Below are 18,415 nucleotides of genomic sequence, written 5' to 3'. Positions count from 1 at the left end.
TTGGAATCATTTATTAATTATTTATGGACAAAATATAATTTACATCAGTCTGTAATTCAGATAATTTTTAGGCCAGCAGAGAAGGCTTTGCAGGCCCTGACGGCCCACCACTGAGATATATATATATATACACATGTTATGCTACTACCCCCCCTCCCCTTCCCCCGCTTTATCTTTCTCTTCTTCTCTCTCTCACTCTCTGAGCGTTTCCGTCCCAGTCCTGTCCTCAGCCATGCTGGATGTCAGTTTCTAATAAAGGCAGCAGCAGGAGGAGATTCAGTCTCCTCCTGCTGCTGACAGTAAAATCTGTTCGGACAGTAAAAGGCTCCAGTCATACAATATTGCACGTCCCAGCTGCCGAACAGGACAAGGGAAAAAAACCCAAAAAAACCGGAGTTGCCCTTTAAAGACACTCAGGGTGCTTTCACACCTACTAGTCCGCTAGAGTGGTTCGGTTCGGACATAAATTATTCATAAACGTCGCAGCTGTCAACTAGTTCGGTTCGCATTCACACCACTTGTTTGTCCACATAAACTATCCACTATGACCCTCCTGCCCCTTGGTGGCGCTGTTCACACAATAGTGTGTTTTGGGTGAGGGAAGTGAACCCTGATTGGCCAGCATGTGTGACGTGATGTGCCGCGCGGCTCGCTACGGAAGCCTCCGCCGACCAAAAAGCCTTCTCCACAACAGAGCGGACAGGACCGAGGCCGGTCCACGTTCAAACCAGCACCGAGACCACACCGAGACCGCACCGAGACCGCCTCCTCCAGGAGGTCTCGGTACGGTTCTTTGTCCCGGACCAAAACTAACTGGTCTGCTTTCACACCAGCGCGTACGAACCGAACCTGCAGGAGTTGGGGACTCTAGTCCGCTTCAAGCGGACCAAATGCTGTAGGCGTGAAAGCAGCCTCAGACTGCAGACGTCTGTTCTGCTGTGGAACACAGCTGTCTGACATGTCTGGAAACAAGGGAAGGTTCTAGATAACCGAGGATCCAGGGTGGTTCTGCTATTAGAACCCTCCTCCGTTCCTCACAGTCCTGCCAGGCCTGCAGGGCGGGTGGAGCCGGGCCTGCAGGGCGGGGTGGAGCCGGGCCTGCAGGGCGGGGTGGAGCCGGGTGGAGCCGGGCCTGCAGGGCGGGTGGAGCCGGGCCTGCAGGGCGGGTGGAGCCGGGCCTGCAGGGCGGGGTTAACCTCCAGGACTTGTGTTGCAGACCTCCAACACCATCTCCTGGTGTCTGTACCAGCTGGCCAGGGAGCCGCAGATCCAGGACCAGCTGTATCGGGAGGTCCTGGCCGTCTGCCCCGGAGACCAGGTGCCAGACAGCGACGCCGTTTCCCAGATGCCCCTGCTGAAGGCCGTCGTCAGGGAGACGCTGCGGTGGGACGCCGTTCTGTCTCAGCTCTAGATGTAGGAGGCCTCCTCCAGGCAGACTGTAATGTTATTTATTCATTTATTTCTGGATCAGCTGTTGGAGGCCATGAGGCAGTGTTGTTTTGAAGTGATGGGTGTTTTGGGGCGGGGCCTATGTGGTTGAAGCTCCGCCCACCAGCTGATGTTTCTCCGGCGTTCTGCTCTCCAGGCTGTATCCGGTGGTGCCGGGAAACGCTCGGGTCTCCGTGGAGGAGATGGTGGTGGGAGGGCACCTGTTCCGGAAAGATGTGAGGCACCCTGAACACAACACACACACATACATTCACTCACTCACACATACACTCACACACACTCACACACACTCACACACTCACACACACTCACACTCGCACTCACACACTCACACTCACACACATACTCACTCACACACACACTCACACATACACTCACACACACATACACTCACACACACTCACACACACACTCACACTGTGCCAGTCAGTGTGTTTGTCAGGTCCATCATGTCCTGGGGCGGGGCTCTGATGCGGGGCTCTGATGCGGGGCTCTGGGGGGCAGGGCTCTGGGTGGTGGAGCTCTGGGGCGGGGCTCTGGGGGGGCGGGGCTCTGATGCGGGGCTCTGGGGGGTGGAGCTCTGTGGGCGGAGCTCTGGCCGGCGCCCTCAGCTCCTGTCAGTCTGGAGGACTGGACTCTCCTCTCTTCACGGCGGTAAATCCTCGCCGCTCGGCGCAGACGGAAGATTCTTCTGTGCTTCACTCGGATCCTCATTCGATTCCCGTCCTCCTTGCAGCGCCCCCCGCTGGCCAGACCACCACACATCAGAGACGCTGCCATGGCAGCTAGTTTCTTTTTTAGTTTAGTCTTTATTTGAAGGGACAGTGTACAGAGACATTAAGTTCAAGACAGAGATGTTCTGCACCAGATTATAGCTACACAGCTAGTTTCCATCTGCAGTCTCTGGTTACAAGGATAAAAATGTACTTACAACATAGCTAGCGGCTAGCATTAGCCTGAAGGCCAGGCTGTCGGCGGGTTTGGAAACAGTCTCGGTATTATGGAAGGTCGGGGACATCTCACTGTACTTTTCACCAGAAGGTTTCATTTAAATGGTCTTTTTGTTGAGATTGTCGTCGTTTTCACTGTTAAGTGTTTGGTTTGGTGAAAATATCAATATTTCTCTAAAAAACTATGAAATTAAAATTTCAAGGTGTTGTGACACTGTTCTGTAGTGCAGCCCACTCCAGGGGAACCGTGGCCCTGGAATGGAAGGAGAATATCCCTGCTGCTTCTCATTCAGCGGACCGAGCTTCCTTTTCCCAGACTCCTTTGCTCCATGTCTCCTGAACCCTGCTGCCGGTCAGGATCGTCACACGGCGCCTCCGTCTGGTCGCTGCCGGCCTCACGTCTGATTCTCCCCCCAGACGCTGTTCCACCTGTGCCACTACGCCGTGTCCTACGACCAGAGCGTCTTCCCGGACGCTCACGCCTTCCTGCCGCGGCGCTGGCTCCGGGACGGCGGCGAGAAGCTGCGGCAGCATCCCTTTGGCTCGGTGCCGTTCGGCTTCGGCGTCCGGGGCTGTCTGGGCCGGCGGGTGGCCGAGCTGGAGATGTATCTCCTGCTGTCCAGGGTGAGACATCACTCTCTGATCGTGTTCACATCACCAGTTCCAGATCAGGACCTTCTGTTTTCTCCACTGAAACTCACAATTAAAAAAATGACTTATCAAAATCTATACGAGCACTTCCACCTGGGACCACTAGATGGTGCTGCAAGGTAGCAAGAAACAGAACTAGAAATTGAGTTTCTGACATTAAATTCTGATTGTTAAAACAAACAGGAGATCTTGCGCAGCATGCAGAGAACCTCATGTTGAAAGAAGGTCCTGAGAGAGAAGCAACGAACTGAGGCCTGCTCCCTGAATGAGCAGCAGACAGCGAACATGATCACGGCTGCTTGGCTTTAAATTGCTTTACAAAAATACATATAAAGACTTTATTATTGAAGGTTTATGTAAAAAGTGGACAGCTATGGCTGCTAATTGATCACCTCTAGGAATCTGCTGCATTGACTGCTGTCCTATAAACACTGAAACACTCCTGTTGTTTTTGTCTTCTCTAAGTTGATCAAGCAGTTCGAGGTGAGGCCGGATCCTGCAGGTGGCGCCGTCACGCCCATCACCAGGACGCTGCTCTGCCCCTCCACGCTCATCAACCTGCAGTTTGTGGACCGAGCGTCGGGGGGGCGGCGGCCTCCGGCCTCCTCCTGAGCCCCTCATCAATACGCACCGCGTGCGGCGCCCTGCCGGAAACGGCGAGGAGGCCGGAACGCTGCGGGAAGGACCGTCTCGTCCCGGTCCTACCAGGAGGACGGAACCGTCTCGTCCCGGTCCTACCAGGAGGACTGGACCGTCTCGTCCCGGTCCTACCAGGAGGACGGAACTGTCTCGTCCCGGTCCTACCAGGAGGACTGGACCGTCTCGTCCCGGTCCTACCAGGAGGACGGAACCGTCTCGTCCCGGTCCTACCAGGAGGACGGGACCGTCTCGTCCCGGTCCTACCAGGAGGACGGAACCGTCTCGTCCCGGTCCTACCAGGAGGACTGGACCGTCTCGTCCCGGTCCTACCAGGAGGACTGGACCGTCTCGTCCCGGTCCTACCAGGAGGACGGAACCGTCTCGTCCCGGTCCTACCAGGAGGACGGGACCGTCTCGTCCCGGTCCTACCAGGAGGACGGAACCGTCTCGTCCCGGTCCTACCAGGAGGACGGGACCGTCTCATCCCGGTCCTACCAGGAGGACTGGACCGTCTCGTCCCGGTCCTACCAGGAGGACTGGACCGTCTCGTCCCGGTCCTACCAGGAGGACGGAACCGTCTCGTCCCGGTCCTACCAGGAGGACAGGTGGAACGAGGCAGAACAGGACATGGAGACGTTCAGATGGAAGCTGTCCTCTGCGTCTCCTGATCCAGTGTTTATCTTCTGTTTTTAACCTGGAGCCAGATGTGTGGCTCTTCTCTCCGTTCAGTTCAAATCCAGATGTTGGAGGCGAAGCGGTTTGTTTGTGGAGCAGCAGTCGGACGCCAGCAGTTCACTCAGTGCTCTGAAAAGAAAGAGAACCATAAAACAAGGTGATGAAGAATCCTAATCCAAGCCAGTTAGTAAAGTTTGTTTGCATCGATTTTCCCAGAGCAGCCGTCACACAGCGCCTCAGAGACCAGATGGAGGGGAAGAGATCACATGACCAGAGCTCCATGCTCAGCAGGCCGAGTCTGTTGGGATGATTTCTTCTTTTTTAATCAAAGCAATGCAACTTTTTATTAAAGCAACCAGAACTGAAATGGAAGGAAGTGCTTCAGTTTCCATTTCTTATCCACACATTTCAGACCTGATGGATTTCACACATTCCGCACGGATCAGAGCATGATTACTTTGCAAACAAAGATAAGTTTGGAGCATTTTACAAAGACCTAAAGCTGCACCTTCACCAGAAAAAAACAGCAAGTTTCTTTATTTTAACCACCGACGAGTAATGATGCTGTGAAGGCGGGTCGTGTTTGGGACACATGCTGTCTGTGATCACAGGGATTCATGTTCGGACAATTAAGTGAATAAATTTACTCACCATTGAACAAACTTCCTGTTGTCATAAACATTAAGAATGTGACTGTTTTGCATTCGATGGCTCCGATGGAAAACAGACTCGGGCAGGAAATGGTTTTTGTGTGGCTGCTTCTCCAGAACATCATCCACTGATCCCCGTACTGTCACCTCCCGGTGTCCAGGTGTGTGTTTACACCAGGTGTGTGTATTCATCAGATGTGTGTATTCACCAGCCAGAAAGCCGACAAGAGGCGCCGCAGATTTTCAGTTCTTTGCATTCAGACATCAGAATATTTCCCTGAAAAAGAGCAGCGCTGCTTTGGGCGAGCAACACGAGGTCAGTATCATGTTCTGCACGAAAAATGACCCAAAAAATGACAAAGACGACGAGCAACCAGCAGCAAATCAGCGACATTGGAATGATTATGATCACCTTGTTTACTTCTTGCCCAGTGCTTGTTTTCTTTTTTCTTTTCTGCATGACGAATTCGAGGCTGACATCCTCCTTTTTGCTGACTGTCTTTACCTCCTTGGAGGCGACAGGTGTCTGAGTAGAGATGCCATTTTTATCATTTGTTTTTTTTTATCATGTCATATTTTTATTTTCAGTTTGTTCGAAATGTTTAATAAAAAACGTTCAGAAAGTCATTCATTGCTACAAGCTGCAGCTCCTCCATGTGACCAGCGGATGGAGAATCCAGACGTCGGTGGAGGTTTGTGTTTCTGCGGCTCGTCAGGCTCTCAGCAGCTCAGAGTTAAGCCGAACTTTCTTTCTTCTTTTTTTAAGTTTTTTGCATTATTAAATTCAGTCCAACCAAAATCTAGAGTTTGAGTTAACGTCAGGACCATAAAACTGAAAAACAGGAATGGACCTTTATGTAAACAAAGAACAAAAACCAGAACAGAAGAGGGAGGATGAGAGTTCAGCTACAAATCAAAGTCGTTGAACTGCTGGCTTCACCACAAGGATTTCTGAAACGAGTGTGTAATCTGAACGGATCCGCCGAGTCCAGAGAGCAGGGCGTCATTCAGTCAGCGATGGACCTGGGAGCCTGGCCATGGAGGGGTCAAAAGGTCAGCAGCAGGACTTTGAACTGTGATCTGTGAGGAGAGGACACCATGGAGATCCTGGTGTCAAATTACACTTTGGGATTCTAATTATTTTCTGCCGTCGGAGCAGCAGAGTGTTTGGATCTTGCCTCCTTAATGGTTTTATTTAAGGACGTTAAATCCCTGAGACCTGGTCTGTGGACCTGGAGCTTCTGGATCTCCAGAGACAGTGTCTTCAGGCACAGGACGTCGTCCTTCAACCAGGGAGACGCTGCTTCCTGGAGACACGGCTGGGTTTCAGTGGAGCCTCTCGGTCTGTAGCGGAGCCACAGCACCAGGACCAGGACCAGGACCAGATCCCCGGATCCTCCAGCTGTGGCTTCTGTCTACCGTTACAGGCCGGCCGGGGTTCAGGCGGGGGTCAGAGGTGGGATACAGTCAAGTTGGCCCAAAACCAAACGCCCCCCCCCCATTCAGTCATGATTATTATTAATCACCATTAGACTCATGTTATCACGTGACTCTGCTGGAGCCCGCCCCTTTCCTTTTTTGATTGACAGGTAAATGAGAGGCTTGTTTGATCCCTCCTGGTTATTGTTGTGAGTTTTTGAGTTTATAATAATTGAATAATAAAAAGTAGTTTTATGAGTGACCTTATTGTCTTCGGCATTTTTTTTTTTTCACAAAATGACCTTTGAAAAATCGGGGTCATGTTATAATCGGAGTCGTCTTATATTCGGGCCAATACGGTAACTTAGCGACATGCATAATATATAAAATATTGAAACAATGATGTAAATATTTAAAATAAAGTAACAATAACAAGTTGTGCCTCTCAGTTTAAGTTACACATGGAATCAGATTACATGTTTAGACTATTTACTGAATGGAAAGTATCTTGACCTGATGAACACAGAGCCTCGTCACAGTTCTGCCTCCATGAGGCTGCAGCAGACAGAGACCAGCACACAGTCATGACTGCTGGATGCTGATGCAGCGACTGTGCCCAGAACTAATGCTTCATTCTTTCTGTAGCATCAGTGTTTCACTGCATGGGCTCTAAAAATATTTGAACCAATGCCGAATAAGAAAGTTAGTGTGTTAAACAATTTTTCTCCAATTCAAATGATTCAGCTGGTCTTTCACAGCGGCTCAGACCCACAGACCTTGGACTGGTTGCTCTTTTCCTCCCACAAAAATGGCCATAAAAAGTCAGAACACACACATTATTTATGTAATACATTCACATACACGGAGGTTTTCCAGAGTAAAATGTAAAAAATAAATTAAGTAGTGTAATAAAAAATGAAGTCAATTTAATCGGAAGAGGTTCATCGAATACAATGGACACTCATTTCTAGAATAATTAAAACTGACTGAGTGAAACAGCCAAAGGAAGACAAGAAATGGAAAAATGAAAGCATGAAACACAGTAAAGCAACAAAAATAGAAACGTTTATTTACAGGACATGACAGAAGTGCTCACTGACATACTGAACTGAACTGACCTTTATTTGTCCCTCATGGGGAAACTGCAGGGTTGCAGCAGCAAAAAGAACGTTGAAAGAAAAATAGAAAAATGCAAAGCCAACTATACAAGAAAAAGTTAAATACAATTTGTATGTAAAATTAGGATAGATATAATTAAATAAGCAACAGGAATATACTGACCGACACAACTAAGTATTAAATATAAATTAAATATAATTCAAATACAAATTAAGACATATATAATTAAGTAATAGATATAAACTGACAGATATAAATTAAATATAATTTACATAAAGATCTAAGATATAATGAAATAAACAACAGAGATAAGATAACAGACATGGTGAGTGCTACGCAGTAACGTCTGTACTTTTCAGTGTCAGATATGATCGTGCCGTGCTGTTCACCTTCTCAAACAGATTTCTAGTTCATTTACACGTTCTGATGACAGAAACAGCCTTGTCCTCCGTCAGCAGGTCAGGAGCTCTCCTGAGGAGAACCTGCTCAGCTGCAGTCCCTGAAGAACCCTCCAGTGCTGGTCTGGGTCTCCTGAGGAGAACCTGCTCAGCTGCAGTCCCTGAAGAACCCTCCAGTGCTGGTCTGGGTCTCCTGAGGAGAACCTGCTCAGCTGCAGTCCCTGAAGAACCCTCCAGTGCTGGTCTGGCTCTCCTGGCTGCTGTTCTCAACGTGTCTCAAGCATTGTGACTTGATTCCAACACAGGAGTTTACTGCACCTTGGTAAATCCAAACACAGTCACACACCGTGCTGGATCCCGCTCTGAATCCGCTTTTTGCCACTACCGGAAGTCAGCTGCGATTTGCCGTCTCTCAGGGGCGTCTAGTCATTCTATACGCCATCGGTGATCCGGTTCAGCTGCTGCTGGGACCGGAAGTGGCCGGGTCCTCGCTCCATCTGCTCCTGTTTCCTCCCACAGACTTCATCCTCCAGCTGCTCCAGATGTGAGGACGGCTTCGTTCCACCAGGAAAGTTTTCTAACAACTGAGACATGAGTTCAGAGGACAGTAAAGAAAAACCTGTCTGCAGTTTTCCTTTCCAGAAAAGAAGATCAGTTTATTCAGGTGACATTCGTACATTTAACATGAGAGATGGAGCCAAGTCACACTGACATGATAAAGACAACTAAAATAATGTTTCTTTCAAGGAATTGAACTGTTTCTCCCTTTCAGTATTTTCTTTAATTTAAAAGACAGCATACCAGTAAGGTCTGGATCTGCTCCCATTCAGCTTTTCTAAGTTTTACTTATCAGATAAAAAGCGAGGCTGAGCATGAAATTCTTATTGTGTGAGTGCTGAGGCATTCACACAATTACATTCCTCTTCTGGCTTCTTCTGCCGTTTTTTGGCACACTTCTGCTCCTACAAATTTTGTGCGACAGGGCTGACAGTAGCTCAGATAGTAGAGCCGGTCGTCTTATAACCGGCAGGTTGGCGGTTCGATCCCCGCTCCCGCAGGCATAAAGCTGTCGTTGTGTCCTTGGGCAAGACACTCCACCCGCCTTGCATAAGTGTGAAAGTAGTGTGAGAGTGAATGGTTGGTGGTGGTGGGAGGGGTTGACGGCGCAGATTGGCAGCCTCGCCTCTGTCAGTCTGCCCCAGCGCAGCTGTGGCTACAGCAGTAGCTCACCACCACCCAGTATGGAGTGAATGGGTGAATGTGATTTGGGCTCTGTCAGTGCAGGGTGAGAAGTGCTGTACAAGTGTAGTCCATTTACCATTCAAATATCATTTTGTGTAGCTTTTTAAGGACATTCCTGCTATGTTCTAGCTTTTTAATATCTTTTAAACTTTTTGAAATATTTCAACTTTTGTGCAACTTTTTGTCCCATGTTAACGGATGGAGATTTTTTCAAACTTTGGAACCCTTCAACTCCTTAAAATCTTAACCGATTTTAACCATTCAACTTTTAAACTATTCAACTTTTTCAACCCTTTCTTCATCTTTTTTAACTTTTTAAAATTTCTTTAACTTTTTGAAAAAATTCAACTTTTTAAAATTATTTTTAACATGGAAGTGGATGGAAAAACCCTTCAACTGACATTTAAACTCATTCAACTGAACTCCTTGAACCGTTATAACTTTGTCATACTTTCACATTGACATGTCATTTTACTTTTAAAACGTAGGCATTTTTGTCCTCTATTCGGGTATGTAATATCAGTTCTAGATCTTTTACCAAATTTAAACTGTGAGCCTTCAAGTACGGACAGAATTTCAGCTGTTTTGGGAGTTTACAATGGGTGTGTATTGGAGAGGCTAGAGTGGGACAAAGGAATTTAGAGTGTGGGAGGCTCTAGATTTAAACCCCCCAAAAAACTTCTATTCTCCTCTGTACGGCCACATTGCTGGCTCAATCTGCACAATTACCCCTCAAAACGTAGGGGTTTTTCTTGTGACCCGTACAATTGAGTCACTTTGTCTCTATCTCAAACGGTTCTCTCTCCAGAGGCATTTGTTTGAGGAGAGTGCAGAATTTTCTCCCATCCGCTCCAATGCATTTTGGAGAGAGATTTTCTCGCTCAAATCCAAAAGTTCACTCATGTTTACACACTCGGTGTGGATGAATGGATGAACCCACAGACATGATTTCTGAACCATAAATCCATGAAAGACCTCCGAATCTGACTGTGTGAAAATCTTTTTCAATTTCACCTCTGGGTTCTCAGGACACGACATTTCTTCAACCATGTGCACTGCATGAAAAAGTGCTGATTCACTGTCATGGCTGCTGTGCAGCTGGTCTCCATGGCAACAGACACACCTGCTGTGCTGACTGCTGCTTGATGAGTCTGGATTTTTCCATGAGGACTGGAGCTCTATTGCATGGAAGCCCATTTCCGCCACTTGAAAAAGAAAAACACGCACCTGGTTATTATGAGATAGTGAGTCATAATTATGAGATAGGATCTGCGCATGCGCTCGGTTCAGCCGCCTCCCACACGAAGATCTTCGGCGCTGTGAGCTGCCAGGGAGCCGTTAAATGAACACAGAAGTAGTTTGTCTGTACATTGAGATTTATGGCTGAAATAAATGAAATACTTGATGTGCTTGCTGATTCACGTGGTATTATAGTAGCAAACACACCCTGGAATGGATTTTAAGCAAGAAGCAGCTCTGAGTTGGAAAGGATAAAACCATAATATGGCTGAGGTTGCAACTTCAACTGCATCTGGAAACCTGTGGTCACTATCAGCAGACTGCTGTCGGCAGGTCACAGCCCAACACTACACATCTCTATTAGAGCGTGTTGTACCTGGTCTCCACAGTAGGTGGCGCATACAGACCATGAGTCACGCATAACTTTTTTTTTTTAATTGCAAACAGGAACAAACAATACAGACAGACAGAGACATGCAACACGACAAGCCACACAACAGAAAACAGAGTGGAAGCAAAACAAAACAAAACAAAAAACAAAAAGACAAAAAAAAAAACAAAACAAAAAGAAAAAGAAAAGAAAAAGAAACTAAACAACTAATGAGTAAGCTATTTGGTGTGTGTGTGTGTGTGTGTGTGTGTGTGTGTGTGTGTGTGTGTGCATAACCTGAAAAATATACCGTCCACCCCTTTTTTTTTCACATATAAATATACATAAAGATATACACACACATTCATACCCCCATACATACATACATTCACACATGTACACAATACATACATATACAAACAATTGTAAGGAAAACAACAGCCAAATAATCAAAACAATAATAACAGCAACAGAACTCTGCCACCAAGGAAACCAACAAACAAAAACAAAAAAAAATAAAATAAATAATAACAATACAAAAAGTAAATCAACAAGTAAATTATACAAAGCAAAAACAAATGAATAGCAAACGCAAGGATATCAACAGTGGCGGTGGAGGCAACAAACTCAAGCATCATGACCATCAGTGGCAGCTGCAGCAAAAAAAAAAGAAAGAAAGAAAGAAAGAAAGAAAGAAAGAAAGAAAGAAATAAACCTCAATATAACAACAACAATCACAACAATAACAATGATAACATCAATAACAATAACAACAATAATGACAACAACAATCAATCACCATCACTGCTACCACAACACCGACACCACTGCACCCTCTGCCACCCCCAACAATAATGATGACAACAACAACAAAAACAACAATAACAATAACAAAAACAACAATAAGTATGCTATGTGAGAGTGGTTTGCTGTGGGTCATGATTGCAGAGAGTTAATGAATGTTTGCCAGACGGGGTTGTGGGGGGTATCAGAGGAGTTTGTATTTTCTAGAGAGATGTAGTCGATGAGGAGGTTTTTCCAGGGTGTAATATGTCTGGAGTTCCGTGATTTCCAGTTCATGAGGAGAGTTTTCTTGGCAACAGCTAGCACCACGAGAAGTAAACAGTTTTGTGTATGATCAGGTTTTGATGTGGATAGGTCTCCTGATAAACAGAGGGTGGGGGGAAGTGGGATGTGGCAGCCCAGGATTTGTGACAGGATGTCTGTGATGTTTCTCCAGAAGTGGTGGACAGGTGAGCAGTGCCAGGTTGCATGAATGTAGGTATCTGTGCAGTTTTCTGTGCAGTGTGAACAGTTATCGGATGATGAGAAGCCCATTTTTTGCATTTTTTGTCCAGTCAGATGTGTTCTATGAATGATTTTGTATTGGATGAGTTGTAAGTTGGCGTTTTTTGTCATGAGGAAAATGTTCTTGCAGATTTGGGGCCAGAAGTCGGCATCAGGAGCAAGTGTGAGATCTGTTTGCCATTTTTCTGAAGGTGTAGATGATATTGTGTCGGTCTGTGAAATTAACTTGGATATTTTAGATCAGAGTTTTTTTGAAGAGGAGATATTAATGAGGGTAGAAGCTGAAGGGGGGAGGTCTAGGTTTATGTTTCTGTTTTTCATTGCTGATTGGATGGATGATGAAACCTGTAGGTATTGTAAAAACTGTTGGCTCCTGATGCCAAACTTCTGGACCAGGAGCGGGAATGGGACCAGGGTGTTATTGTTGAAGATGTGTTTGAGGTGAGTGATCCCTTTATCTGCCCAGGAGCTGAAGTGTAACGGTTGTTTATTGCTGGTGAAGTCCGGGTTGTGCCAGATGGGGGTGAAGAGTGAGGGTTCCAGAGTGGAGTCATTGATGCTGTGGAATTTCCACCAGGCTGTCAGAGCCGATGATATTGTGGGGTTTTTGAAACAGGGGTGTCTTTTGATAGACTGAGTGAGAAATGGTAAATCTGCTAAATGTATTTCATCACTAACTGTCTGTTCTATGTCTAACCAAGTGTTGTCTGACTGAGTGGGGTGGGTCCATTTGTAGATATACTTAAGTTGATTTGCTAGTGAATAGTGGTGAAAATTTGGAGCATTGAGTCCGCCCAATGGTTTTGTTTTCTGAAGTGTGGTCAGTTTTATTCTTGGGGGTTTATTTTTCCAATAGAATTTATTGATGAATGAATCAAGAGAGTTAAACCAGATGAGAGGTGGGTGAGAGGGAATCATTGAAAGGAGATAGTTAATTTTGGGGAGGATTGTCATCTTTATTGTTGCTATTCTGCCTAATAGTGACAGTGGTATGTTCATCCATCGTTGGAGATCATCGTTTATTGTTTTGAGTAATGGAGTGAAATTTAAAGTAATCAACTCTGACAGCCTGGGAGAAATGTGGATTCCTCAGTAAGTGATGTGACTTGTGCAGAAGGGGATGGGTGTGGTGAGGGCTGCCACATCCAGACTGCTGGTGTTTAATGGTCGTATGGATGATTTGTTCCAATTTATGGAGTAGTCAGAGAGAGAGGAAAAAGAGTTGACAACTTTTATTACTTCTGATAGTGACGATTGTGGGTTCTGAATGAAGAGTAAAATGTCGTCTGCATAGAGGCTGATTTTATGGTGCATGTTGGGAGTTTGGATTCCAGTAATGAGGGGGTTCTGACGGATGGCTGCTGCTAGGGGTTCAGTGACAGTGGTAAACAGAGAGGGGGAGAGTGGACATCCTTGCCTGGTCCCCTGTGAAGAGTGAATTTTTGTGAAGTTTGTCCGTCAGTAATGACTGTGGCTGTCGGTGAAGTGTAGAGTGTTCTGACCCAGTTCATAAATGATTCCCCAAAGCCAAATCTGTTGAGGGTATGGATAAGGAATGACCAGTTTACTCTATCGAAGGCTTTTTCTGCATCTAAAGTGGTGATGATGGTTGGATGATTGTGTGTGGCTGAGTGGTGCATGACATTGAACAGTCTGCGTGTTATTGGCTGAATGTCTTCCTTTAATGAATCCTGTTTGGTCTGGATGAATTATGGATGGGATTATTTTTTCTAATCTGTGGGAGAGTGCTTTAGTGATGATCTTTATGTCAACATTGAGGAGTGAAATGGGACGGTAACTTGAAGGCAGGGTGGGATCCTGATTTGGTTTGAGGAGGAGTGAGATGGAGGCTGTGTTCATGTTTGGAGGAAATCTAGAGTTCTGCTGTATTTCAGATAACATGTTCTGGAAAAGTGGGGCCAAGATGGAGCAGAAGTGTTTGTAGAAGTCAGCAGGGAAGCCATCAGGTCCAGCAGCTTTATTGTTGGGCATTTTATTGAGGGCAGAGTGTATTTCTTCATTCGTTAGGGGGGAGTCTAGTGTATTTTTTGGTTCAGGGGAAAGGTGGGGTAAGTTAACGCTGGTGAGAAATGATGTTAAGTCCTCATCCTTTGAGTTGCTGTCTGAGGAGTAAAGGTTTGCATAAAATTCTTTGAATACTTGATTGATTTCATCTGGTGAGTTAGTTGGCTTCCCTGCTGAGTTCTTGATGGTGGGGATGGAGGATTTTTCCTTATTTCTTTTGATTTGATTTGCGAGGTATTTTCCGGATTTGTTATTGTAGTGGAAGTTTTCTTGCCGGAGTCTGTTGATTAAAAAGCTGATTTTCTTATTCAATATTTGGTTAATTTCTAATTTATACTGTCTTAATTTCTTCTCATTTTCTTCTGTTGGGTTAGTTGCATTGGTGATTTCAAGTTGTTTGATTTTTTCTTCTAACTCAGATTCTTGTTGTCTTTCTTTCTTTTTTTTAAAGGCAGAGTATGATATGATGATTCCTCTTAGGACAGCTTTACCTGTTTCCCATAAAAGTGTGGGTGATGGCTTTGAGGAATCATTTATTTCCAGGAAGGATGCCCACTCTTTTTTGATGAGGTTGTTAAATTCATCCTCTTTCAGGAGTGGTGTGTTGAAGCGCCATCTGGGGGTTGGTTTGTGTGGTCTTGAGTGATTCCATTTGAATGATACTGGGGCACGGTCACTGATGATAATGGAGTGGATACAGTGTTCAGAAATGTTTGGAATCATTGAATTACTGGTGAGAAAGAAGTCAATACGTGAGTATGAATGATGTACTGGTGAGAAAAATGAGAATTCTTTTGCTGTTGGGTGTTGAAGGTCACGCATAACTTTTAAAGGAGTGCTGATGATTACCTGTCAGGTACGCAGCTTACCCAGAGAGCCACACACTTTTTAACCGCTGTTTCGTGGCCTCACTTTGAGCCGTTTGTTTCTGGTTTTACACACAAGGTCTGGATAATATAATTATGTGTAAAATAAATACATTCTGAACATAAATGGACTTTGGCTTCTTTTGAAAAACCACAAATGACGCGTCCACTCGATGTTTCCGGGAGCAGCCCCTCAGTAGCTTAGATTTTTCAGGTTTAGTATTCAGATCTCAATAGTACTCAGACCTCAGTCAGTACTCAGTACTCAGATTCAGATACTCAATACTCAGATCTCAATCTACCATCTTCATACAGGAAGCGGCTGTCATGGGGTGCATGCGCAGATGTTATCTCATAATTTCGACTTAGTATCTCATAATAATGACATACCAGGTGCGTGTTTTTCTTTTTCAAGTGGCGGAAATGGGCTTCCATACTATTGATCCTCTGTTACTCTGACACTGACTCTTTGACATTTTTCAGCTTTTTCAACTATCTTTCAATTTTTTTTAATTTTTCAACCATTTTCAAGTTTTTTTAAACTTTTTTCAGTTTTTTCAACTTTTTGCAGTGTTTTCGAACTTTTTCAGCCTTTTTCAAGTTTTTCAACTTTTTGCAGCTTTTTCAATTTTTTTCAACCTGTTTCAACTTTTCTCAACTTTTTGCAGTGTTTTCAAACTTTGTCAGCGCTTTTCAACTTTTTTCAAACCTCTCAAATTTTTTCAGCCTTCTTCATTTTTTTCAGCTTTTTCAACATTTACAGCCTTACTTAGTTTTTTTCAGCTTTTTGGAATTTTTTTCAGCCTTTTCCAACTTTTTTCAACTTCTTCAAACTTTTTCAAGTTCTTTCAGCTATTTTCAACTTTTTTTTTTCAAGTGTTTTCTACTTTTTCAACTTTTTCAACTTTTCAGCTTTTTTCAACTTTTTAGCCTTTTTTCAAGTTTTTCAGCTTCTTTCAGCTTTTTCAGCCTTTCAATTTTTTCAACTGTTTTTCAACTTTTTCAGCTTTTTTTTCAGTTTTTTTTTTCAGCTTTTTCAACGCTTTCAGCCATCCTTAGTTTTTTCCAGCTTTTTGGAACTTTTTCAGCTTTATAAAATTTTTCCAATTTTTAAAAAAAAATGTTCACGACTTTTCGGCTTTTTTTTTAAACCTTACTTCTTGAGCTTCTTCTCCATTACAGTTTACCATTTTCAGCTCAGCATTCACACTTGCATTTTCTTCAGGAAATGCAACTTTTTCTAGTTCTAGCTGTCTTTAGGCCAAACCTTTGGATCGCTGCATGTTTTAACATCGCTGTGTTTCTGCAGGAACCTGAAGATGTCAAAAGGTGAATGAGCAACCTTCAGAGTGATTTCTTTATTTTTTGGAAAAAACAGTGTAAACTGAGTAACAATAACTTTACCTAAAAAATGATGTAAACAGTGTTTAGATGCCCTCTGTTAGCTCCACTAGCAGCTGCTGTGGTTCCTTCAGGTCCACCGGAGAACCGGAGAACCTGCTGATGCTTCCTTTATGCTCAGTTCTTCATTCTTCTCAGACGCGCTGCAGAACGGGTCCTCAGCCTGAGGTCAAACCCTGCCTGTCCTGCCCCTCCTCGTTCCAGGCCGGGACCAGCAGTGGACGCTTATGGAGGCTCTAGTGCCACCTGCAGCACAAAGCAGAAATTGCAACTCAAAATGAATGAATGAAACATGAACACATGGCTGGAGCTACCTAATTCATCCTGTTCTTTGGTTTTGGGGCTGAAGGAGCCTGAAATATGATGCACGAGTCACTGGGTTCATGTCTGACAACAGATGAACACATTAATATCTTCTCTGATTTCATTGGTGCACAGTGGAGAGCTTCCAGCACTCTTTCCCATTTCTTCTAAATATAATAAGATGCGTCAGTGAAGTCTTCTGAATGAGGAAATACTGAATTACTTTCATTTAAACGAGAGAGACAGTAATCAATGCTTACTTGCCTTGTAAAGAGTTAACATGCTGGGGAATCAGTTCCTCCTGGGTTCACACCGCTGCAGTGTCACAGTGTTTCAGTCAGACTGTAAATACCACTGTAGACTCCTCCTCTCCACGTCAGGACAGACGCAGCCCGTCTGCAGGTTTCAGTCTCTTATCGGCGATTCCTCGTCAGCGATGGCCGCAGAGCGCCGTCCTCAGCCAGCAGCTCCTCCTGGCCCCTCCTGGCTCCGCCCCTCTTTAAACAGGTCATCAGCCTGAGACTGGGTCGGCCCTCCGGTCAGGCCGGGGGTCGTGGCTCTGCTGAGGTCCAGTCTGGTCCGTGGATCAGGGGTTCTTCCAGACCAGAGAGTCGGCTTTCAGGAACCTTCTGTGTGAAAATCAGGTCCAGCATTAAATCAAACTCTGGTAAAATGGAAAACGGAGCCCCCCCCCCCCCCCCCCCCCCCCCCCCCTCCCGGATCAGTCAAAACCAGAACGTGATCCAGTCCAACTTATTGGCCCGCCTCAGGATGCAGCTGGCCCCGCCTCTCCAGACCAGATCTGCCAGTTCTGTGAGGAACCTCTGCAGGAACTGGAGTCTAAACGTGGCGGTCCGGCTGGCCAAGTGGACCAGGCCCCGCCCCCCTCCCCCTGTGCCACCCAGGAGCCAGGAGACCTGAGGAGGGTCTGCAGGTCAGCCGAGGCCACAGCTGGGATGAAACCAGGTTCTCTAAAACCAGGACTCTGCTCTGAGGGACGTCTGTGGGAGGAGCCTCCTCCACCTTCTCCGTGACGGTCTCCCAGTCCTTCTGAACAAAACGTTCCTTTCCAGTACAGATTCCTAAATATTTGAGGCCCTCCCTCCTCCAGGTTAGATTTAGGGGAAGACCTTTCAGAGCGCCATGCCGCCTGCCGACAGCAGGACCTGGTCTTCCCCCAGAAGACCCTGCTGCGGACGCCACGTTAAAATCTTTAATAATACAAACTAAAACATCTCAGTCCTCCTGATCGCTGATAAAAACTATAAGATCGTCTGCAGAGGCCGATAAAACCGCAGTTTAGTGAGGAGGTTCTCCAGGAAGAGAACACAGAACATCCCAGACAGAGCACAGCCGGCCCGACACCTCCACACACCCTGAGAGCAGCACTGCACTGAACCCAGAACCTGGAGAGAACCTGGATCTGGGCTGAGGAACCAGCGCTGAACCCAGACCCTGGAGAGAACCTGGATCTGGGCTGAGGAACCAGCGCTGAACCCAGACCCTGGAGAGAACCTGGATCTGGGCTGAGGAACCAGCGCTGAACCCAGAACCTGGAGAGAACCTGGATCTGGGCTGAGGAACCAGCGCTGAACCCAGAACCTGGAGAGAACCTGGATCTGGGCTGAGGAACCAGCGCTGGACCCAGAACCTGGAGAGAACCTGGATCTGGGCTGAGGAACCAGCGCTGAACCCAGACCCTGGAGAGAAC

General features: G+C 45.9%; 1 protein-coding gene across 1 annotated transcript in view; it reads left to right on the top strand.

Moving 5' to 3' along the window:
• The window catches only part of cyp27a3 (cytochrome P450 family 27 subfamily A member 3), a 33,292-nt gene extending 28,903 nt beyond the window's left edge, over window positions 1–4,389 (top strand). The window contains exons 7-10 of the mRNA XM_030112744.1: window positions 1,217–1,383; window positions 1,586–1,664; window positions 2,817–3,023; window positions 3,516–4,389. Coding sequence (XP_029968604.1) covers window positions 1,217–1,383; window positions 1,586–1,664; window positions 2,817–3,023; window positions 3,516–3,662 — 600 coding nt within the window. The 3' untranslated portion in view covers window positions 3,663–4,389. The remainder of the gene's footprint in view (window positions 1–1,216; window positions 1,384–1,585; window positions 1,665–2,816; window positions 3,024–3,515) is intronic.
• The last annotated feature ends 14,026 nt before the right edge of the window (window positions 4,390–18,415 follow it).

This window comes from Salarias fasciatus, chromosome 16, assembly GCF_902148845.1.
Source record: "Salarias fasciatus chromosome 16, fSalaFa1.1, whole genome shotgun sequence".
Classification (NCBI taxonomy): Eukaryota; Metazoa; Chordata; class Actinopteri; order Blenniiformes; family Blenniidae; genus Salarias; species Salarias fasciatus.
Note: the sequence above shows the minus strand (reverse complement) of the source record. Positions and strands in the feature narration are given on the sequence as shown.